The sequence below is a fragment of the Cydia strobilella genome, chromosome 16 (genome assembly GCF_947568885.1).
Source record: "Cydia strobilella chromosome 16, ilCydStro3.1, whole genome shotgun sequence".
NCBI classification, from domain to species: Eukaryota; Metazoa; Arthropoda; class Insecta; order Lepidoptera; family Tortricidae; genus Cydia; species Cydia strobilella.
The window spans coordinates 9,240,970-9,266,563 of record NC_086056.1 but is presented as its reverse complement, the minus strand read 5'-3'; the positions used below and the strand labels follow the sequence as shown (position 1 = coordinate 9,266,563).

The 25,594-nt window shown below is 35.5% G+C and overlaps 2 protein-coding genes across 3 annotated transcripts; both read right to left on the bottom strand.

The window, feature by feature from the left end:
- Positions 1–77: 77 nt before the first annotated feature.
- LOC134748447 (transmembrane protein 245) lies at positions 78–25,594 on the bottom strand. Of its 2 annotated transcripts, XM_063683240.1 has the most exons (14): positions 25,129–25,594; positions 24,712–24,858; positions 24,281–24,509; positions 20,845–21,406; positions 19,974–20,145; positions 18,899–19,066; positions 17,323–17,515; positions 14,806–14,990; positions 11,615–11,749; positions 10,807–10,903; positions 6,682–6,853; positions 5,448–5,627; positions 4,824–4,852; positions 78–3,979 (listed from the first exon to the last, which is right to left on the bottom strand). In XM_063683240.1, the coding sequence occupies exons 1-13, from the start codon at positions 25,489–25,491 to the stop codon at positions 4,825–4,827; spliced, it is 2,631 nt and encodes an 876-aa protein (XP_063539310.1). In that variant the 5' UTR covers positions 25,492–25,594; the 3' UTR covers positions 78–3,979; position 4,824. The 2 variants fall into 2 exon arrangements, with proteins under 2 accessions (XP_063539310.1, XP_063539311.1); XM_063683241.1 differs by lacking the exon at positions 4,824–4,852.
- LOC134748104 (uncharacterized) lies at positions 8,349–10,522 on the bottom strand. The gene is made up of 2 exons (XM_063682800.1): positions 10,078–10,522; positions 8,349–9,852 (listed from the first exon to the last, which is right to left on the bottom strand). The coding sequence occupies exons 1-2, from the start codon at positions 10,315–10,317 to the stop codon at positions 8,380–8,382; spliced, it is 1,713 nt and encodes a 570-aa protein (XP_063538870.1). The 5' UTR covers positions 10,318–10,522; the 3' UTR covers positions 8,349–8,379.

Sequence of the window (25,594 nt, the reverse complement as noted above, 5' to 3'; positions counted from 1 at the left end):
GATATTTATAAAACCTAAGAATAACTGTAGTACCTAATTTTGAGCGTGGTTTTGGATATGAAATAAATAAAAAACAATTTTAAAGCAAATTAATATATAACTTTTATTTGCCGCAATGTCAATATGCGCGTATAATAAACTATCTTTAGTGCATTTCATTGCAATACAATACCATAATATTAGTTATGATAAAGCTTAACTCATTTTTGGACGATGCTTTCTGAACTGTTAAGGGCTTTGCAGATTTCAATATACGTATATGTTATTTTAAATACTGTTTTGATAATCTGAACTATTATATTTATTGAATGAAAGTGACGATAGAGGTTTAAAAAATAAGTAGATATCGCGAAACCTCAAAAGGATCGTTTTTGTTTGTTACAACTGCTTTTCAAAACTAAGTAGATTCCAACAAGGCCTTATTAACAAGCGCAATGCAAAGCTCATTCATTTATCTAAGTACAGTCGCCATCAGATATATCGGAGCGACTCAGGCGCTCACAATATCTGAACACGCCTCTATTGTCAAGGCGCTAGGTGCGTGTTCAGATATTTTTGAGCACCTCGGCCGCTCCGATATATCTGATGGCGACTGTACCAAAAAATAGGCTTCATAAAATAGATTTAACCACGTATAAAAATAAGAAAACAGCGTGTAAATAACAATAATGGCATACAATAATGATTTACATTCTTATAACTAGACATCAGATAATCGGGAGCACATTTTACGAAACCTTTGAAAGTTCGTGGAGACTAGCGTTGAAAAATCTGGGAAAATGACGGGAAAATTTCAAAACAGCTCGTTTTTTTTCAAGTTTCTTTCGAAAAAACAATGCAAATTTCAGTTACAATACTTCCGAAAAAAAAGCTGAAAAAGACCAAGTTTTTTTCAAAACTTCTGTATTTTTCAATATACTTAATTAGGAATTTAAACAGGTAGGTTAAGGTTGCATGTCTAATGTGTTTGTTTATGGCATTGACACTGTCACACTCATCAGTGGCATTGGCATTGTGTGTGACGTATTTAATTTTTCTGAATAGAACTGAAAAAAAATCCGAAAAGAACGAAATGTTGTAAAATTCCCGAAAAAAACCATTTGAGGTTTTCCGGAATTTTCATCCCTAGTGGAAACTGCAGTTCATGTGTACGGTCGCCAGGACAACGCTCTCTCCTTAACAAATGTAACTTATTCATTAACGAATCTTGATACTATACTCGTATCTAGAATTAGGAGAGTAAACCTGGCGGCACGGCAGTTTGAAAGTTATTATATTTTATTTATAAGCATATTTACAAAAAATATAATTGAGGCCCACGTGAATAAAATTAAATTTTGTCATAAAAAGTACAAGATAGATAATTATATTAACCAATAACGTGGTAATCTCATGGAATATACGCCCAGCCCCGAACTGTCAGTTTATTCTTTCTTATTCTGGATAGGAATATAGTATCAATAATGAAATACAGACCGACGTAAATAGAACATACATAAGTACGTACGTAGGTACTTTACGAATAATAATTATACATCCGGTTTTTTATGCACAGACTTTTCCCAGAATACGCTGGCCTGTTTTCTTATTCGTAGTTCTATATAATATATATTATATTATTTAGGCGTTTTAAAATATTTGCGCACACAATGACATACTGGAAGCCTTTATTTGGCATCTATTTAGCTAGTCTTAATCTAGTATAGGTACACAATTTCTTTATAGTCTGGTGAATAAAGCACAGGACTTGGTTAATTAAATACCGAATAAACTCGACTGTATTTGTCGGTAAATGATGTTCCGTTTACCATTTTCTTTAAATCGATATAAAATATATCTCAATTATAAAAAAGTAGGTAAATTAAGCGACTCCTACTGAATTATTTCGTTATTGCTTTATTCGTGTTAAATTTGGCGAAAAACACTATTAAACAAATAATAGAGAGACTAGAAGCAAGAAGGATTTTAAGTCAGTCATAAGTTATATTGTCTTCGGTTACCGCGATAGTTAATCATGAAATAAAACTATGAAAACGGATTATATCGCGTATATTGAATTTATAATACATCTCGACGTTTCGAACCCTATACAGCGTTCGTGGTCAACGGGTGACACCACACCACGGGTGTGGTTGACCACAAACGCTGTAAAGGGTTCGAAACGTGGGGATGAATTATAAATTCAATATACGCGATATTATCCGTTTTCATAGTTTTTTTTCATCAGTCATAAGTAGTCATAACATAGGTAACAACTTACACGTTCGTTTTATAAAGTGCCTTTACATGCGTTATTGTGTAGGCCACGCTCTGGTTTTTATTTAATATAAATGTGACAAGTCAGATAAAAGTAAAATAATTATATTTGGGCTGACATTCATTAAAATTATCTTTGATTACTAACTTAGAAGGTGTTTTGTTATACGTATTCATTGAAAATTACCGTTTAAAAAAAACATTCACTTAAAAATGTTTACGAGGAACTAAAATTACTTTTTCTAGGCTATTTAACACATTCACTGCCAGCGCGAGCTACGAGCGTAGCGGATAGCACGTATTTTCCGCTCTGTAGCGAAAAGCGGCTACGAACAAAGAACTCGTCTAGCGGGTCGCTAGCAGAGTGTGTTAAGTTATGAAGTTAAATGCTGTGACTAGTAAATGATGTTATTCAAAATTCCTCAATTAAAACGAATTGATGACAAGGGCTTAAAAGTAATGTTAATACATGCAACGCCTATTACTTTGTGTGTATGTAGGTTTACAATTGAACAACAACAAATATACTTATCTATAGTATGTTAAAAAGACATCATACAATACAACATTGTGCATCCACTGAAGCAAAGTACAGTTAGCTGCAAAATTGCATGGACACATTATTAATGAAATCATTCATAAAGTGGCCATGCAATTCTGCGGCTGGGTCTACAACGTTCTAAAGCTCTACACATAATTAATAATTTGACTGTTAAACATAATAATAATTTCAAATATATAATAAATGAATATAATGATATTAATAATCTCCGATATATACTCATATTACTCATGAATGAGATTCAGAATAAATTCCTTTTTCTGACACAGGAACAAAATACCAAAATAACTGTAAAATATCCATGTAATAGTTATGCAATATATTGTCATACATAGGACAATTTATTATTTTTGCATAGTCATATCCAAATAACTTCTAGACTGCGTTGAAAATGATTATTAAAACTTGGGGTCTACGTATTTATAGCTCCGTGCCGCCCACCATACACCATTTTTGTTAAGGAAGTATAAAAAATTTGATGATAAAAATGCTGTTGATATGTATGTTTTACATTGGGCGGCACGAGGACCGGTAAGATAACAATAGGTAAGTAGGTATATTTCAATACATTTCAATAGGTTTAGTAAGTTGCAGAGATAGATGACCCTCCCTGCAAACAAATTTCTATGCAGGGGGTCAGTTATCTCTGCAGCTGACTGTACATTTCCATAAACATATTTAATAGTAGTACCAAAGTAGGTACTATTCATGTAAGTTTAATCTGGTCGTATCATATGGAATGAATACTATAAATAAAGTAAGTGTATTAAATTAATGTTAACTATGTATTAGGTATGAATTAAAATAATAACGCCCGATCCTACATCAGAAACACCTAATTATTAGAAACATTATAACGTAATCTCAATCAATACTTAATTTCGAGAACCGGGTTAAACGGTTCGTTACTAAAGTTTACAATAATATTATGTTTCTGAATTTCGCCGTGAATGATTAGAGGGTTAAAGTTCATGTAATGGCTGTAAATATGTAGGCACCTAAACTTTTCTATTCAACCGTTTTTTAGATAATTTCCCTGTGACGAATGCATCGTTATTATTTATCATAGCATAGATTGCTTGGCTTATTAATTGACAAATCAGTTGGGGACTGACTGACTGTTAGTAGTCCATGCATGCCCGTCAGAGAAAAGCACCGAGCCTGCAAATAAATTTGGAATCATTTTATTGTTCTTACGAGTATTATTTTAATAACGAGTATTAATATAAAAATATATATCTTTAAAACGTTAAAAAATTTAAAAACTTGGTAAAAGTTAAGAAATGACTAAATTATAGACAATAAAATATGTATAATATATCAGTAAATGCAGACCAAACCACCTAAAACCTTACCGCAAACATATAAGCAGCATGCATTTATTATCATGCTTACATTTAATGTAAGTTTACTTACCTAACATACATATAATTGCAACATTAACTTTGTTAATGTTCAATTTATGAAGTGCGCGAAATGTGATGCGTGCAAGGATAACTTAGTTGTAGCACGGCAAAACAGTCGTTGATACTTGTACCTAAACGTCCTAGTGCTCGACATGCTAATACCCAATAAACGACACCCAGCCGTCACCTCTATTGACAAGGATTTAACTTTAAAGATGACATGTACTGGGAGAGTGACGACCACTCGGACGTCTACCTTATATCTTAGTTTCAAATGTAGACATTGTCAATATAAACATTTTTAGAGAAGAGCAGAGCTAGCTCAAAACTTCCAAATTGTATAATCACTGTTACATTTCCGTGGTTCTTTTATAATAAAGTGATATTATGACATAAAACGTAATGTATCAGTTTAAAGCCGGCTGTACTTAAGTTTTCATGGCTTAAAGTTTTTTTTTCCTTTTAACCATGTTGGCAAGTATCAAAAATATTTGTACAGGATTATATGATGTAATAAAATGCAATATATATTCTAAATGTAGTGCTCAAATAACTACGAATGGTGCATTACATAAAAAAGCATCAAGAAAAATACACACCTTAATTATAAAACAATCCCAATAATGACCTAAATCAACAGGAACACCCACACATTATTACCTATCACAAGTATGCCAAAAATAATATTATTCACCAATAAACAAGAAAGTAAAACGGTTATTTACAAAAATGGATAATGAAATTTTGTTTTGAACATAATGGACTTTGAAGTACTTTTGTATATTTCGAAACGTGTCGAATGAACCTTTTGAGAAAAAACAAGCCGAGGGAATTTCCGATTCACCAACCACTTTGGTATACACTATACGAGAAAATATGTAAACTTTACTAATTATCAAACCATCTGTATTAAACAGGAACATGCTGTTTTAATCCTGAACATATTTTTTTGGATGTATTAAATTATTAAAAAAAAAAATGTTATTTTTTGTTTTCATCATAAATGTATTGGTAGCTCGGTAATGTAACAATAATCAGATTCAGTTAAACTTTAACAGAAAAGTTATCGCTGAAAACAGGCCCAATGCATTTTTATTGTCCTAAAAGCATATCTTCAAAATCCACTACTCATTAACAACACTGTCTCAAATTTCAACACTGTCTCAAATTTCAAATCAAATAATATTATACCTACATAGTAAAGTGGGTCTATGTACATTTACCTGACACGCGAATGCAGGGCGGCGCGCTCCTCAGACGGCGTGTCGCGGAGGAAGGCAGAGGAAAGGTTCAGCGCCACCATGAGGCAGCAGAGGAGTAGGGGGCCGAGGATCGCGCCCTCGGGGCCGAGGTAGAATATACCACCAGCTATTGCTAGACCGGTCACGTACGGATGGCCACCGCTGAAAGAATAAACAAAAACTAAAATATTACAAACATTCCTAAGTTATATTAGGAAGGCGAAGAATAATTAAGTTTAAGTGCTTAATTTGTATGTCATGTTCTTTTTCATATTGGTGAGCAATAAAGAATATTTGTATTGAATTGAATTGTAATAATCTGGAACGAGTCGTTTATTGTATTTTTACATAGCCGGTAACAGCTGTCATCTACATACAACTTACCTTACAAACGCATCAACTGTATTGAGATGATAGCTGTCACTATACCCAAGCTATGTGAAAAATACTATAATCGCAGCAGACAGCGATCGCAACAAAGGTTAGCAGGAAAAATCATAATCACTGGTAACATTACAAACTTTTTATTTTTACCGCGGTAAGAAAGCCGTAGTCATCGTGCTTATCGGTTTTTCTTGTTTTTTTCATCACACTTGCTCGGTAAGCGTGCTATTTTACGCATGTGTAGCGGGAGGTAAAGTCTATTTTACTTCTACGGGAGTTATAGCTTTTATTTAAATGATGTCAGTGTCACTAATCATACGAACCAAGTAGGTTCTAAGTAAAATACTTGTTAAAATTCAAGGTATAAAATGAGTTTACTTTAAAAATACTAACGTTTATAATTTAATTGTCTTGTTTATGTTTAAAAATATTTAATTTGATTAATTTAATAGCCGTTTAAAATATATTTACACAATTTTCAATTGTGGCTGAATGCCGAATTGCTCTGTGCCTTCGAAGTCTAACCTGTCAACAAATGCCAATATGGCGGACGAATGTTTGAAATGTCACCGTATTTAAGAATTATTTCGCTTAAAATTTAGTTTTTTCTTTGCAAATGTGATGAAAAACATTGTGTGTAACTCTGGGGGTAATAATATTGCAAACTCATGTCTATAATGCACTCTAGCTTGCGGCTGTCGTGTATCTGAAGAGCTCGTTTGCAAAATTTCACACCCCCCCGTTGCACAATGTACTGTTTATCGGTACAAGCCTTAAGAGACCTGACAGCTCCTAATACTAATAATTTCCATGTAGGGCCAGGAATACTTACTCTTTGATTTCAGCGTAGACGGCGGCATCAAGGAACGCGATGGGCGCAGCTTGAGCGATAGGCAGCATCAGCGCGGCCATAGGCCTGCCTTGCAGCCACACGTCCAGCGCTGCGGGGATCCCGGCCAAGTACGGTCCAAGAAATGGAGCAGCGCCCAGCACTGCAGCTAACACTGGAATCCATATTGGACTCGTACAGTATAGAGTAGATTATACAACATCATCTTCATTTTATTTTATTTTATTAATTCAACATTAATAGGGGATATTACTGCAATGTTCTTCCACCAGAGTCAGCACTAGCCTTTTTAGTAAACCATAGATTAACTTATACATATACATACTGTACCATTAACAGGTTTTCGACAAGTTTTCAGATAATAAAATATGACATTGATGCATCAAGGCGGTTTGTTTACAGATAGTTTACGGAGGATCTACCGGGAAACGCGAATGCGAAATTTCGCTATCTGCCTGTTTATCGCTCGAATATGCAAGAGTGACAGAGATGTTAGATAACGAAATTTCGATTTTCTTGTATCGCGATAGACCCTCAGATTGTGGTGGTGGCGCCACCTACACAGAGTTTCGCGTAATATTTCCTATTGCATGTAAAAAATACGCAAGTAAGTATAACGGGTTAGCATTGATTGACTAGCACGTTATCTTTTCGCGCATTAGCAAAGTAATATTTTTGTATTAATTAATATGGATTTCCGCAAAGTAACGCCTGATTCTAATCATATTTTTTCTCCTCACTAGCTCGGAAAGCCGTCTTTTATCCTTTAAAACAAGAGGGGAAAAACGCATTTTATCCACTAGTGGGGAAAGTAATTTGACCTTGGATGGAGCGTGTTTAAGTAGCTTTTGACAGATAACAAAACGTAAAACGCTCATAATAATGGTTCGTTCGATATTAATTATAATTAAATAAATGGTTTGAGAATTTAATAAAAAAATACCAAATTTGGCTTAATTTAATGATTTTAAGTCATAAACCTTAAATTCCATTAGAAACATTTGTTTTTTCAAATGATGTTGAATGTAATTCTGAACGCACAAGTTGAGTCGATGCAAATTCAAAACGCATCGTCAGAAATGTCAACATTGTCAACAAAAATTTACTCACCGACTCCGACACGTAAAACTAAAAATACACAACTTCCCGAGTTTTATCTGTAATAATATCATATTACTTATCGTAAAAAAATGAGTGATTCCAGTGATGAAGATGATCTAACGCCTGTGGATGTTGCACTTTCCTCGCTATAGTGAGGGGAAAAGTTTTGTGTTACACACGGGTGCAAATGTATTTTACTTCTCGTGTGTTGAAACACTCGCTACGCTCAGGATTTGTGCCGCTGACATTAGGTGAATGCCAATAACTAAATGGCATAGAAGATTACAAACGGTCAGAAATTTAAATTCATTATTTACAGTTGGTATTGGGACCTGTGTATTGGATCTTAAATAGTCAAAACAGTAACTAAGGTTTGCCACTGTCGTGGTATAAAAAAACCGAATAAATAATGCACCGCAATCCAGCATCGATAGACTTTATAATATGGTTAATACAATCATAAAATCTATAGATCGTGCGAAGGGAAACACAAAAATATGTTACCATATCAGGATACCCCCCTAATTTGAAAGGAAAAAGAAATAATAAACGAATTCATTAATAATTTTATTCAATTAGTTAAGTTTTCGTATTAGTGTTTGTTTTCGGAGTTCGCAGTTGAGCGTACACATACTTGTAGAAATCTAACGCCTTTTGTTTATCGTAGGCGTTGGTCCTACACTGCGCTCCTACGCACCGATTCGTGTACTCTGTTCTCGGAGGGGTTTTGGGTTCCTCGACTTGCTTTCTGCGAGATGAGTTAGTACTACGTAAGGTCTCTACGAAGTCTTTGGAGGAATCGAACACGACTTTTATGGTAGTTCTATTAGTCATGTTCATATGGCTGTCTCTTAAAAGATCGTCCTTGTTTATGGGTGTGATGGCGGCGCTTGCGTCACCATTGCGCCCGCTGGCTTGCCGTATCAAATAGAACGTTGAAGCCGCCTCTGTCACGTCCTCGTCTGTCACCTCGTTCTTCTTCGATTTTTTGTCATTATAAAGCAAGCACATGACTTCTGGGTCCAAATTTATTTGGCACATGTTGCTCTCAAGTAGCATCTTCACCACATCTACGGGAAGGAAGCAAGGCGCCAACAGGCATGTGTTATTAGATGCGGAATCTAAAATTGAATAGCTTAGCTCAGCGTTTTCCGCTGCATTTCCAAGGAAAGCGATGTTGCGACAGTTACAGTTCAATTTGTTCTCTCTGTAAGAAACAGGTGTGCCAGCTGATTTGCAACTTTGGTAGTCGAAAAATAACGAGTCGGTTTCAACATTTTCTATTGAATTTTTGGAAAAACTAAATAGTTTTCTGCCAATTATTTTCTTTGAGCATTTAATGCTCGCTAATGCATTGCTCTTAAGTGTATGAATTTGATTGTTTGATATATCTGTATAACCAGATTTTACAATTAGACCGTCGTCAGAGATATCCTTTATTGCGTTCCTTGTAAAATGTATGTAATCGGCAGTTATGTTTATACTTTTTGTAGATATATCATTAAAAACATTGTCTGTTATTGTAGCTCTATTGCTATGAACTGCGATTGCTTTAGAACGCAAATTATCAACTCTGCTGTTTGTGACTTTAAACGCACCTGAATTGCTGTTCATAGTAGCTTCTATCGCCTGACTTTCAACGTCAACTATCGTGATATTTTCGAACTCAATATTCATTATTCCACTAACATTAGAAATTGCTCTTCTGTTGATAATATTTATCTTACTGTCTGTTATACGAATTTTCTTTAAGCTCGTTGTTCCTAAGCATTTAAGTTCGGTATCTGTTCCCGGGGATTTAAACATGCCTCTAGGAAAGGAGACTATTTCCCGGACATTCTCGATCGTTACTTCTGAAGGTGTTTGTATCAGTGTATTAGTGGTTGTTGAAGCGAATTCAAGTCTTTCACAATCCTTTACTTTGAATGCTTGTAAGCGAGATGGTCTTTGCAGTACAGAACAATCCAGAATTACTTTCAAGCGTTTACAACGCTGCACAGTTAGACTCGTTATGTGCTGAGTGTAGTGATCTTTGAGATGTATCACATTTTCCTAAAACAATGCTTGTTTTAGTCAGTGTTGGGTTAAACGTTAAAAGTGTGATTAAATTGTAAAATACATTTATTTAGACGACCATAACTAGCACTTTAAATTACTTAATAATTTGAAAAGAGACAGCGCAAGCAAAAAAATTCAGCAGAAGGTCAGCAGCAAGGCAAATACGTACTTAAATGAAAACAAATAGCTAACTTAAAAAGTAGTGAATAAGGTACTTACGATATTGTCCAATGGGCATGTGTAAACAATATCGTTAGCTAAGTTGTTATTGCACTGCCAACCACGGTCATGGCAACTAGTGAAGCCAATTTTAACGCCAATGGTAAACGGTAGGAAAACATACAACACAACGAGTTTCATTCTTGAAGACATTTCTTTCAACATTTGTTTGAAACTAATCAAAGCACTGAATGAAACACAACAAATAAAAATGGCACAGCGGCTACGACTGAACATCATTCGGAGATAAGTCTTTGCGAAACTCGTGACGCAAAAAAACAATTACGACTTATTTATCTGGCCGTAATGAATAATTTAGAGGTCAATGACATTCGGGACGAATTTGACAGATACAGAGCGTTTCGGAATTATCTGTAATAGCGTCAATGCAAGATGAGCATATGTGCGTAGAAATGACCAATATTTAGAGCCCGTTTTTGATTGGATCGCCAAAACAATACGAAAAGAAGATGTAATTGGGGTTATTATACTTTAGATGCTGGAATTTACCATCAATAGAATAAAATTATACTTTCTATCTCTACTTTCGTCAAAGCAAAGGTACGGGTTAGTAAAGTATGGTTAATTTTACATTAGGTGACCAAAACTTATTTATGTAATGTACTTGTTTATGTAATTTCAAATACGTTTAACATTAAGAATACATATAAAACCACGAGTAACGATGATGAGCGAAGGTACTTATACAAGAAAAAGCTATCAACTTACCTGAAGGTAAGTAGACAACTTTAGCTCCGAACAGATTGTGCACCAGCCACGTCCATAACCCGTAAAACAGCGCCATTTTGAATGACGCTCTGAACACCTGGAGAAATAAATAAAATATGAGAATTTAGGATTCAACAACAGAAAGAACTTGTCCTACTGCCTGCTGTGTAATGATCAATATATTTAGAAATTTTGAGATGATGTTGGAGCAGAGCTAAAAGGAAAGGCACCTAGTGATTTTAGCAGCCAAGTTAATTTCGTGTGTTTCGCCGTAGCACCAAATAGTACCTACTGGCTGAGCCAATTTCGTTGAATGTGGTGTCACTCGATTTCTAATTTTAATTTGATTATTGTGGTTCAGTTTCATTTTTAACCTATGTATTTATACAGAAAAGGAGTTTCTATCCATTCGACCCTCTCAGCAAATATTACCTTTTCTTAATACTAAAATCGCATAATCTGACAAATGGATTTACCCGAGTTTGAAGTTAAGCGACTCAATTGTATATAAAAAAATACTGACAGTTTATAACGAGACTGATTCGACGAACGTTCAAGAGTCGAACATAAAATAGTGAGCTCCTGATGCCTCAGCAATCAATCAAGTGATATAATGTTGTTTTTCTACGGCTGATAAATATTACAATCAACTCGGAGTTAGATGAAGAGTAGAACAATTGAAATTCATCGATAATTCCAAACGATATTTCATACCGTCGGATTTGGCGCTGACCTTCCGTCGCCGGGGTTGGTCGTCAAGTCGTCATTGACGATCGAAAGGTCGGCGTCGGCGTCACCGTCATCATACCTGATTTATAGCGACGGACAAGGCGATGCCGAGTCGCGGTCCGAAGTTGGGCTGCACTTGAGTGATGACCTCGACTGGCTTGTAGAGAGCGTTGCTGCACGCCAGCAAGTAGAAAAGCGTTGTAAAGAACACCACCTAAGAAGACCAATACAGTTTTATTTCAGTGAAAACTATTGAAAACAAGCTAACAGATTGCCTGTGAGCAATTAATTAATAGTAAAAAAAATATGTTTTGTCAGGTGACAACCAAAACTGACTAATTGCAAAAAAAAACCTGTTTTGGTACTACCGTACGGTTTAATATAACTCTGAACTTGTGGTAGTAATTAGTGAGTTTTGGTTGCCACCTGACGATTTCATAAGTAACTGATTTAATAAGTAAGTGACGGTGTCAAACTTTCTATGAGAATATTGAGAATATGAAGTTGATGGTGGTGTTGCCAGATTACTTCGATGTAGACTTAGCTTGGACATAATTATTATACGGATTACCTATACGGATTTGAAAGAATGCGTATAAGTTCGGACTCTTAAGGTGGTTCGACTAGGTTACCCAAAGCTTAAACCCCGCTAGATGGCGTCACTTTCGCAAATTTTCAGGTTTTATTTTTTTGTGGAATAGTGTTGGTATCTGTATACTTAAAAGTATGTTTAGCGCACTCTTTACATAAATATTGAACTATTATAATAAACATTGAATACTTCATTAGTGCAAAAAACACTTTTAAAGTCGACAGAGTGTTTCTGTCATGCTATTTCCTACTATTACTCACACATGCAAACAGTGTTTCCGTGATGCTTGTAGTAGACAATTTCATGCAGTGTAAGTATGCTGCAATGGCGTTGCGGTATGTTCGTGGAAATACGTGCAAGAGGATTCGGGTTCGAGACTGGTACGACAGGGGTACTTTTTTTGTCCTTTTTGTGTTATCTTATGTTTCTTATACCTTTTATTCTTCGAATTCTTGTCCGATTCCGATATAACCGAAATATATTTCAGTGATATCGGAAACGGCTCTAACGATTTCGATGAAATTTGCTGTAAGGGGTTCGATCTAGCTAGGTCCTATCTCTGGGAAAACGAGCATTTTTGAGTTTTTACTTATGTTTTCTTTTTCTCCCAGATATTCAGTATTATTAATAAATTAGTTTATAACGTTTTATAAAAATATGTGACGTTTTGAACTAAAAGGTACCACATTGTCGGTTGTCGATTAGGTTGATTTCATTTTGAAGCTTTATGGAAATATGACAACAATAAGTAGGTACCCGTTTGGTTGAAAACGCCACATATATTGAAAACCTGACTCACAAATCTCACCTTTTTGGGTTCTTCCAACTCAGAAAGGATGGAGAATACTGACGATTCTTAGTAGCACTAGCCCAAGGAAGTCCAGGTTTGTAAGTGTTAGGTATCAGTTTTTTTTTAAAGGGCTAAATATAGTTCTACAAGTAAAGCAATCCCTTACTGCCCAGCCTCTATAGTATTTTTCAAACTGGAAGGGTACGATGATAGATTTCATCTCCATACAATTTATAACCTAATAATGCCAAATGTTGCAAAATTATATTGAATTGAGATCTATCATCGTACCCTTGCAGTTTGAAATAGTTATTTACGATACAAGTGCGGAAAAGAGAAAATTCGCAACTCGTGTCGATTAAAACACTTCCTTCGGTCGTGTTTCAATTTATCGCCACTCGTTGCCAATTTCCTACTTTTCGCACTTGTATCGTAATGTACTAATAATAAAGTAGTAATTGTAAAATAAAATTAAAACTTTTTTTATATATTTTTTTTGGATTCAAGTAGGTACAGTGAGTAACAACATTGCATGGCCTTCTAATTATAACTATTATAGAAAACGGGATATTTATCATGTTTATTTATATTATTTATTTCTCGATATTTTGGCCGGTCTTGCAAGACCAGTCGTTGTGGAGATCCAGCAGTGGATGTCTTGTTGGTGTAGATGGATTCACACAACAAATGAAATAACATTTTTTCATATTTGTTATCCGTAGTTGTCCCTGTACCTGAAAGAAAAATAATATCATGATAGCACAAAATCTCTAATGTTATAGGAAGAAAGATGATGCAACAATATGGATTCTAATAAAGTTATCATTTACTTACCTAGTAATAATTGTGTTTTTCATTCATAGGCAAAATTCCATAATTTTCATCCCCAGGAAATGTTTTATTTTACTTTATTGCAGTGAGGATGTCCTGATTTTTTCTGGCTAATGAAGGAAAACATTTTATTTCCAAGAATGGCTCTTCATTTTGCACAATACCTAAAAAAAACCTAGAGTTAGTGACACATTGACTATTCGGCAACCAAAACAGTAATAATTACATTATATAGGTATTGTTCACTGCTTATATCTAATTATCTACCATTACGGAAGAAGTGAGAATTATTTTCTAAAAAGATCGGCACGAGAAAATTACAATGTACAATGAAGGAATGAAACTGTACCTACCTTACGAAACTTCACCATCATGAATTCCGCTTCAATTGAGTCTGAATTTTTCTGGATTTTCGCGGACCAGAACACCGATGATTTTTGTAACTTGATTTAGACGTTGCTATCATTTTCAATTTATACAAACAAATTGACACAATAAACATGACCCTATGTGTCAGTGTCAACACTGTCAAATAAAAATGCACTAAACATGACGGCACTGCAAATCCTGCCAGGTCGGCCAGGCAACGTCGCCAACGTCATAGAGTGGCAACGCCGCACGCAACGTATTTGTACACGACATTTGTGACACACACATACGTAAAATTGATGAAAAAATTACGTTGATTTATGTATGATTTCTGTATGAAACAAAGTTTTTCTATTAATTTAGCGCAAACGAATATTCGAAAGTAGATAAATGAGCAAATATTTGTGTAGTAATAGTGTGTAGTGCCTTAATTAAAGCAGATTGAATTTTGTATGAAAATCGAACCACCTTAATACCTACCTCAGCATTTATAAAACGGAATGTGCTAAAGTGAGGTGATTTTTTTTGACCGAGTCTTTTATTTTTAAAACATCCATATATGCTCACTACTGGAAGCTTGTAAAAGTAAAATGCGACTTTGTTTAAGAAGTTGGAGATTATCTACTACTTACAAAATAATTACGAGTATACCTCTGTTATATCTCTATCAATTTAGTGCTAAACATACCAAGTTAATGAACATGTTGATGACAGCACCTCCACCTGAGAGTAGAAGCGACGTGAACGCGCCGATCGACCCGGCCAGCAAAGATACATTGCTGGCCAGCGGTGCCCAAATGCTTGTAGCTATGGCGCTCAGGGTGCCCACGTTGGCTTGCACCCAGGCTACGATGCCGGAATAGTCGAACACGCCTGCAAGAATTTCCTAGTAATTAGGTACCTACTATTACGAAGTGCATGCTGTTTAGTAAGGAAACTACTGTTTACTGTTCAGTTTGGCATTACTTGTTTACAATTCGTTCATTTCCGATATGTAACGCATCCAACGCATTACGTAAATATTGTAGCTCACTTCCACAAATAAGTAGAACAACCTAACGACAACTCATACGTTTTTTTAAATGTGTCAGCTATCGGGTCGTACAAAAATACGCAAATGGCAGTTTTTCAACTTAAAGACGCATTCGCTCCCTAATCTACAACGTCACTATACTGAATATGAAATTAGGTCCTTTGTTATTATTTATCATTTATTGCAGACAACATTGGTCCATATACATAATAAGCATAACACAATAAGACAACAGTTACAATTATAATAAGAATTAAAATAAAATTATGTTAAAATTAATAATAAATAAATCTTGACATTAAAATTGTATAGATTGATCATAATAATGGATACTGGTACTTTGTATGTCCTTAAAATTCATGTACTTTCCCGGTTGCAACATAAAGAAAACCAACAAACGTCGCACCTCCGTCTTATCCCGAGAATCGCAATAAGCATTTGTGTTTTGCAGTCTGATATTTAGACCCGACGGAGGAGAAATAAGACCTCATTATTCTATTAAAATGATTAATGTTCATAAAAACCTTTATACTTTATTGGGTGACGTTAGTTTTACGTTTCTTTTAATATGTAGTAATAAATAAATTAGTCATCGCATTTCCCAGTAACTAATAGAATAATTAATGACGGTTTTATTGCCCACAAGACGTCATTCGGTCTCAAATATTCCACTATATATAGGAAAATAGGTCATATGAATACATAGTGCTAAATGGGCCATTTTATTCAGTTGTACACAGCGTTTTTGGATTGGCCAATACTTTTGATATAATGTTTTGCATATTTATAGGGCTTAATTTAATGAAGATTTTTTTTTATCAAATCCACATTTAGTTTTCAGTTATTTAGTGTATTCATTTAGTCGTGTAGTTATATCGAGTTGGGACTGCAGTCCTAACTCAACTGTAATCTGACCCTATTCATGCAAATAAATAATTTATGATTGTGTAAAAGGCAGACAAGGAGAGCCGACCCCAGATAATGGGATAAGGCTTAGGACAAGAAGAAGATACTTAGTTGACAAAGCTTAGTGTTCATTATTTTAGTATAAAATGGTCATTTTAATTACATGTGATCGAATCGACGTCGAATAAACGTGTAACACAATATAGTAATAGAAAAAAGTTTGATTCATTTTATCCTCATAGTAACGGAATGGAAATATGTAAGTGTCTCTAGAAAACGTTTTCTACATTTATGTTGAAATGAAAGTGAAATTTCTCAATTTACTCTTTTAAAAATAATAATAAACACATTACAAAATTAAGATCCTTTTGTTTTTATTTTAAACGTTGATACTGAGTCTGTTTCGGAATGGAACGATCGTTTCTCCCCCCCCTGCTCAAGAAAAAACAATCGAGAAAAGGATGGTACGGCCGTGCCTCTTTGTTTTGCTCGACTTAGCGGGGGCACTGTTTCTTCAATGTTTACTTAATAATCAAATAAACCACTTAGATTTTATATAAATCTATTAATAAATGAATCTATAAAAATAGGTTAAATGCAATTCCTATGCGATTTATTTTCAACCCAACATTTTTCGGGGTGTACAACTGAATAAAATGGCCCAAATATGGCAAACGTGCTCATCGTCATCGGTTCTTTCCTGAATGCGGCGCATGCATTTAATCTTATCATCATCATCATGTCAGCCGATAGACGTCCACTGCTGGACATAGGCCTCCCCCCCCAAGGCTCGCCACTCCGACCGATCCTGTGTCGCTCGCATCCAGCGAAATCCCGCGAGTCCCGCGACCTTCACCAGGCCGTCGCTCCATCTCGTTGGAGGCCTACCGGCAGTTCGTCTTCCGGTACGCGGTAAAATTTTATCTTACACTTGTCCAATAATTGTAATGTGCACAGTTTTAGGTGTTTAGTTCGAACAAGGTTTAGGTGTCCTTTATTATAACTAAGCTGATCTAAGAGTTCTGTATGACCATCGAAAAACAACCGGTTATAATCTCATACCACGCACCAGCCAGTTCGTTTGTAAGTTGTCTCACACATCCGTTATAATATTTCCGTCAACTTGTCCACCAATTTTTTTGGGCGAACGGATCCAGAACTAAGCTTTACACATTGAATAACGTCTCGTACCTAATGCAAGTAATACATCAGTTTATTCACCTACCAAATCTTTATCTTTATTTTAAATTATTTTATTTTATTTACCAGGCGTGTTAGAGATGTCGTTGACGAAGTTGTCCCACGAGTCGTGAACAGCGCTGCCGTCGACCGTGGGCCCGATTTGCGGCGCGAACTGTCCCGACACCCAGCTTTGGTACACGCGATCCCATAGCTGCAGAATTTGCTCCTCCACACGGGCTATCTTCTCAGGGTCGCCTTCTTTGAGTATGCTCTTTACCTATTTCATAAAAAAATGTTACATTTAAAGTTTATAGTATTTGTAACTTCCAAATCCTTTATTAAAATTAAAAAAAAAATGTTTATCAGGTTTATTTTCAGATTCTATCTAACCCCAGCCCAGTTTAAAGATTTATCTTCGAAATGTGCAGTTCTATCATATTCGATCGTAACTGAAATAATGGTTGGTAAATCGTTTAAATTATGCTACACGCATAAGATAATTGTAATTACAATAGCGCTGGGTTAGCTAGTCATTAGTTGCTTTTACGAAATATACGTTTGTTTACGAAATATTATCATAGTTATGACGTCACATGTCGGAGGAGTGAAACATTCTACTTTTTAATGTTAAGATTAAAAAATATCCACACAAATTGTATTATATAAAATCTTATATTATTTTCAGTCAAATGATACAATTAGTATGGGTTTTTTTAAGGAATTATAAGGTAAATCACTAATTTTATGTTTTGTCCCTATTCACCCTACGGTACCTAATAATGAGCCTAAAAAAGCTCTCGTTACTTACATCTCTTTCTACTCGTAGCTGTTTATCCAACCGCGAGCATGAAAATGTTTAAAAAGTTTTCAAGTATTCCCTCTATACGTAAGTTTTGTTATGTGAGTTATGTCGTAATAAAATAAAATAAAAATATATGCAGTAGGTACTCGTCGATAAATATTGTCGGTATTTGGAAAGAGACTCGACTAATTTCAGCTTCGAAAGCATTGTCAGTAGACTACCAATGTTACATTTTTCAGTCGTTGTACATATTTACCCCCTTCCCCTTATTCATAAAACTTTATGAGCCTGAATTTGTTAAGTTATGTTTTATCCATTTCTTACAAATCCATAAGTCAAAATGACCGATAAAGAAACGATTCTAGTCATAGCTAATTTAGGCTTGTAATGCGTTTCTGAAAAACGCCATTAAAGTTTAGATGTGATCAGTTTGACGTAAACTAATAAAGTCCATAAAGTGCAGTATTTTTTGATATGAAACGACACTTAATAAATACGATTTATATTGATGGACTGTCGCCCGTGGCATTGGCCACAGCGTCACATGTTTGTTGGGGTACTTGTGGGTTTATGGGGTCCCGCATCGCCGTCGATGGCTATAGAGCTATAGGAATTGCAGCGCGGAATTTCTTGCCACATCGATCGCACACAAAACGCGAGTCCACTTTAGGTGGTAGAGCACGACGGAGACTTTTCTGCTTTAGGTTCTCCAGCCAGTCTTTGTCATGTTTTGATGTTCCGACTTTAATGTCGTGACGCCATTCCGGTCTCATCTCAACTCATCGTAAACAGCCAATTGTCTCTTTCCAAAGACCGATAGCCAATATTTGTCTCCGGGTACATATTAGGTATACTCACACCAGCCGATATGCCCTCTTTTCCGTAAGTATAGGCGTTGTCGATCAAGGAATCTAGTTTCTCCTCCCACCCCTCGGGGAGGTAAGCGTGCAGCTCGCTGTTTTGTACGAACGTACTGTTCAGAAGGCTGCCGCTCAGTTGGACCACCACTATTGCCTCTGAGTATATCTGGAACAAAAAACTGTGTTAAATAAGCAAAGTTCTATTTCCGCAGTCAGTAGTTTAAATAGGGTAAGACTTATTTTAGTAGAGCTTAACATTCTAACACTGTAATTACAAAGTCCAAGTAGAAACTACAGTGAAACCTGAATAAATGGGAATACTGATAATTGCAACCAAGCTCCGGTCCCGGTTCCTTGGTAGCAAAAGGCCTCTAGGTATAAATGAAATTACGGTACCTCTTTAAATGAAATTCAGATTTTAGTCCTTTTCTTATTTTGGCCTCTATAATTGAACACAACTGCATGTACATAATATCCGAAAACGCTAATCGAAAGTGAAATAATGTATGAAAATGATCATGTGATTGTAGCATCTGTCAACCTAACACATGTTTACTTTTTGATCGGAGTTTGTCAATGCACGAGTGTCATCTTGACTAGGCCCCCTGGCCCCGTAGACAACATGCCAATCGTTAACGCTACGTAGCGAACGAAACGCAACTGTCACTGTCACACTAATATGGAAGAGTGATAGAGATACACAAAGCGATTCGATAGCGAAGCGCTAGCGATCGTCACCTTGGCTAGGCCGGCTGATCTGGCGGCTTTCATATTATTTAGTGCGACAGTGACAGTTGCGTTTTGATCGCTACTCGTTGGCTACGCGGCCTGATTGTACTATTTTTAAAACGTGTGAATGAGAAGATGGGTTCAAGGTTTCTAGATTATAAAACAAATTGTATATAATAAGAAAAATGTTTAACTTGATAAAAAAATTATCACAGAGTAACTTTTTGACCTTTTTTATCTTTAAATAACAAGAATTTCTATTGCAAGGTAAAAAGACGTATAAATTTATGTATCTCTAGGCATTTTAAGTGCTTTGACGAAGCAGGTTTACTAATAATACTTACCTGTATACAAATGAATATAGTAGCGACGATAAGAAATGTAATAAGACCCGTGATGACGATACAAGTAGAGACAGTATCCACAGAGCCGTAGGCCACGTCTCTTATGCTTGTATTTAAACTAGAAAGGATTTTGCGGATTCCACGAATATGCGCTGGTACCGCCGCAGACTGTCTAAAACATAAAATGTAACCGTGAATACAAAAATTGTGGTGCTGAATCCACAAAAAAAAGTTCAATTGAGGACCAAGCCATGGCCTTATTTTAAACTTAAATACAATACGATAATGATCAAATTTAAACAAACTGTAAATTTCGATTGAATATTGTCAGAGTAGGTAGTTCGATCTCCCGTTTGACGTTTAAATTTTCGGAGAACTTATGAGATAGTAGGTAGGTAACACATCTGTTACAACCTGAGTTTTGTCTGTGGGATGTCTTGTTATATGCATCTTTACTAAAACTATAAAAGCGAAAGTAACTCTGCCTGTCTGTCTGTTACCTCTTCACGCTTAAACCATTGAAACGAATTGGATCAAATTGGATGAATTTATTTTCTAAGCTTAAGTAATAGCATCGTTCGCAGACGTTTCTGCTTGTTAAAAATTAAATGGGATGATGTTTTTATGAATCATCAATATCATCATCACGATACCACGTAGGAGGGGTATACGAATAGCTATAGTAAGTTGTGTAGAAGGTATAATATTCTTTGTTTTACGAACACTGTATATTATACCTATTGTGGTATTGGTTGAAAAAGATAATAGTATACTAATTTTTAAACTAAATTAACAACATTGTACCTATACAACCTACTAACAACGGTGATATATGTAATCCTGAGTAAATAAATATAATATTATATTTTACCTGTCAGACCACCAATTTTTGACTTTGCCCATGAAATTATTATAGTGATTCTCACAGAACAACCAAACTCCAAAGAAGTCCAACACTCTCTTCAAAACATGGATTGCTAAGAAAAACAGCATTACTGGCAGCAGCCAAATATGTTTCCACACGAGCATGCATAGGCATCCAAAGAAAAGTAGTTTAAAATATAAGGCGGTCTCGTCATCACTATTGAAGTTGTTTTTCATGTAGTTTTCGTCCATCGACCTTTGTTTGAAGGAGGCGATGAGTCGATTTTCGAAAGCGGATTTCGTTTTCGTATTAGATAGTGGTAAGGCGGATAATGTTCGAGTTTTGTAAAGCATTTTGGCGTGGCGAGGCGAGCTGCGTATTTGATCGCTTTCTGCCCAGCTTCCCCTTTTCATAGCGGCATCAGGGGTGACGGAAGGGGATTCTTTCTCGGGCGTGGATTCCTGTTCACTAGCGCTCTGATCAGGCTTTTCATCATGCTTGATTGCGTCTTTGCAATGTTCGTTGGTAAAAACTTTTTGGATTGCGACTATAGCTGATGTCTCAGGATCTAAGAGACAAAAAAGAGATTCACCAATATCAATATACCCATTTAGAATCGCTATCCAGACAATTTTTTTGTTTCATACGGGATCAGGCTAAAAGGGCCGTTTTAATAATGATTTACATAACGTAACGTGGAACGGAACAATCATTCACGGTAACGGAATATTAGAGACGTTTCTCCGTGAGTACGCCCGAGGCCTAATACACAGATATGAATCATCCATGAATGTAATGAAAGAATTAAGACAGCTGTAATAATCACTGAGAAATATGTTGGAATTAAGTAAATCCGACGAAACAGGAATCCGGCATAACAAGAATCCGGCGAAACGGGACCTAATCATAACAATAAGCCGAATACAGTGCTCAGTATAATGTGCACATTTTGCTTTCGAAATAATATATTATGGTAAAGTCGGGTATACCTAATCAATCAAATTTTTCGAGCTACTTTTGACCCATTCACAACTTGAAACCTTTTCAACCTACCTATGCTACACACATGAAATTTGGCTTGAAGCTTGTCTAAAATACAAAATTTCATAAACGTAGCTCAAACAGTTATTGATAAATTAACGTTTAAAAACCGACATTTTTGTGACTGACTGACGTATAGATCAAAAACCTAAAACACTTCCAGATGACCTAGAAACTTGAAATTTGGCATTAAGGTAAACTAAGGTAAACAGCACTAAGGTAAACATATGGAGGGAAAAATCTAAAAACTGAAAATTATTGATAATTTCAATGGAAAATATAATATATTGATACGTATTAGATTAATTAAGACTTGTAGATCATAAACCTAATCTACTTCCTGATGATCGTATTTGGCATCAAGGTAGACTATTAAATGTATAGGTATATAGCAAACAAACTGGACTCGAAATGAATTTTACAAAAACAATTGTCATGACAAATAGCGACAAAATAGACATATTAGTTGACAACGAAGTTCTTGCTTACACGGATTATTACACTTACCTTGGCAAACAAATAGGTTTTTCAAGAGACTACAACGATTTGGAGATCGTAAGACAGATACAAAACACCTGGAAAAAGTACTGGAGTCTCAAAGAAATATTCAAAAGCACTTTGCCAATAAACACTAAAACAGAAGTCTTCACGTCATACCTGCTACCTTGTTTAACATAATATGTTATGCATATTATGCTTGCCAAACTTGGACATTTACCACAAGCGCAAAGAGAAAATTAATTTCTTGTCAAAGGGGAATAGAGCGCAGCATGTTAAACATAAAGAAAATGCAAAAAATACGCCATACAAAAATACGTGACGTCACAAAAGCTACTGACGCTCTAACCTTTGCTCGAAGGTTAAAATGGAAATGGGCGGGGCACGTAGCACGCCTGCAAGACGACAGGTGGACGAGAAAAGTAACTTCTTAGAAGGGCTATAGGAAAGCGTCGTAAGGCACGACCGCATACGAGATGGGAAGACGACATCGTCAGAACCGCTGGACCTTCGTGGCTACAGGTGGCCCAAGACAGAGAGAGATGGAACCGTTTGGAGGAGGCCTATACCCAAACGGGGGTTCTTGCAACAGAACCATATTAATAAAACGATAACTAATGTATATACACAAACACTTACAGTAATGAAGCATTATTTTTATAAAGTAAAAATTGTATATAGAAGTTAGAACAAAAATAAGAAAAAATATACTAACATTAGAAAACAGTAATACTTAAATAACTAACATGAAAACTGTAATCTTAAGTGCAAGCAAGGAATAAAAGGCTTTTTATTTATTTATTTATAGAGGAAAAGAATCTGAAAAATGAAAATTATTGATAATTCAATAAAAAAATTTTTGATAATTATTAGATTTATTAAGACTTATAGACCAAAAACCTAACCCACTTCTAGATGACCTAGAAACTTGATATTTAGCATGAAGGTAGACTATTAGGCATATACAAAGGAAAAATCTAAAAACTGAAATTTTTTGACAATAGGAAATATAAAGCGAAACTCTGCGTAGGGGGCGCCAGGGCGCCACTACCACAATCTGAAGATCTATCATGAAACAAGAAAATTTCTTTATCTAACATCTCTGTCACTCTTGCATATTCGAGCGATAAAGAGGCAGATAGCGAATTTTCGGATTGCCGCCAAACCGCCTTGATGCATCAATGTCATATTTTATTATCTCTGAAAACTTGTCAAAAAAAAGTAATTTTATAACCCAAAACAGATTAGGAAAGAAAATTAAACGATTATCAAAAAAAAACTTGTTATTTAACTGTACAACAAATAAAATAATTTAAATAAGTAAATGTGACGTCACAAAGTTTGTGACTCCCCCTCCTCCTTGTCACAACATTTCACATTTTCTTGACCCCCTCCCCCTAAACATGTGACGTAATTAATGGATGACCCCTTATGTTTTTGTTGGGATGTTACTTACATTAGTACTTCTGTCTGTCTGTATGAAGTCCTCAGAGGTTATGTCTGAACTGAGCTATCACACTACTCATAATAAATAGGGAAATGTTTGGAAGAACAACTAAAACTCGAGTCAATTTGGTTCTTTCCACTATTAAAGTGGAAGTATATTTCTACATACAACGCCACGGAGAGGCTTGTTGTCCAGGGCAGAGTGGACGGCACAAGACCCAGATTGCGGCTGCGATGGACCGACAAAGTTAAAGCTCTCACCAGGTCACCTTTGCATGCGGAATGCAATAAATAGAGAAGCATGGCGGGAAACAACGACAAAGGCCGTACAACAACCTCAATGACCACAACTGCTCTGACAAGAGTATCCAACTGAGAAGAAGACTTCTACATTATGAAAGTTACATACAAATGTGTTGTAGGTACATTGCTAATTGTACATTGTGTAAACACTTACCTATCGCTAATAACTCCTTATGGACATCAATCACTTCAAGTGCAAATCCAGCTACACATAGCCCTTGCAGCATTACAAATGTATAGACTTGCAGAGAACCAGTCAAACTGGCCAGGAAACTCGTTATAACGAGCCAGAGGAATTGTGATGATGCTTTAAACATGCCAGATCGCTCTGGCCTCCATAATGTGCATATGCTTATTAAATAAGCCAGAGCTATTGTCAGAGTCTGAAATAAATAGATATTAAAACTAAAGTGTTACATAATAGTGATATGTTTCTTTATTGATGTGTGGAATAAAGAGTATATAGTCTTACTGATAGGTTTTGATTGACACCTCATTCATCAATTGGCCTCTGTATACGCATGTGTGTCTATCTTTGCTATTATTGTGCATATTGCAGATAGAAGTTAATTTAAAATAACTTACAATGTATGAGCTGCAAAAGCCAATGAGCTTTGTAATTGAGAAGCCAATGAAGCTGCTCAACTGCCAGAATATGCAGACCAAACTTCGGGGAATGGCATTGTACAGCCACGGTAAAACAAATATCGCAGAGAGTAACCCAATCACAGTCTGAAACCAGAAAAAGTATAAACAATACAAGTTTGGGTAGCCTACATTATTTTAGAGTTGTTTGAATGACAAGTTTTCATTTGGTATTGAATTAGGTATTGAAAAATGAAGGGATGAAGACAATTAAATAATAAGTAATATCCAATATTTAAACTGATGTGTTTAATATATAGCATTAGAGGCATAAGTAAAGTTTTATTTGATGAAAACGAAATAAACTTTGAAATTGAAACTTGACTTAACTTTTCAACTATGTGTAAATTATTTTACCTTGTAATGTTCTATGAACTGATGTCCCACAGTGTCCGAAGCAAAATTAACAACATTTACAGGTAAGACCATTAACCCAAATATCACAGATGTGTTACATTTTTCTAAATCTTCAAACCATGACTTCAGCTTCTTAGACAATTTATATTTGAATGGGTGCAGCAACGAACCCACTAAAAGAGCCCAAAACAAAGGTTTGAAGAAGGGTTCTAGTATAAGAAACAGGACATAAACTGCAGCACAGCATATAGTTAGAATGAACAGGGCAAATGCGTTATAGAATCCATGTTTCATGGGCTTCTCATTTCCTTCGGATAATCCGCCAATTATGTTAAAAATATTCTCAAACGGTGATTGTTGCATTTTGATATACTAATACACTTTCTAAAATTAAATTAAAACCAGATAAAAGAGTGAGATCATAGTTATTTGAGATATTCTTCATGAACATTTTACGTTTGACGTG

Bases quoted from the DNA above. Each gene is read 5' to 3' on its own strand.
- LOC134748104 (XM_063682800.1), bottom strand. From the start codon at position 10,317: ATGATGTTCAGTCGTAGCCGCTGTGCCATTTTTATTTGTTGTGTTTCA. The intron at 9,853-10,077 runs GTAAGTACCTTA...GCATTGTTTTAG, and splicing joins CATGCCCATTGGACAATATC to GAAAATGTGATACATCTCAA.
- LOC134748447 (XM_063683240.1), bottom strand. From the start codon at position 25,491: ATGCAACAATCACCGTTTGAGAATATTTTTAACATAATTGGCGGATTA. The intron at 19,067-19,973 runs GTAAGTATTATT...TTTTTGTTCCAG, and splicing joins CTATATTCATTTGTATACAG to ATATACTCAGAGGCAATAGT. The intron at 11,750-14,805 runs GTATGTTTAGCA...TGGTCTTCTTAG, and splicing joins TCAACATGTTCATTAACTTG to GTGGTGTTCTTTACAACGCT.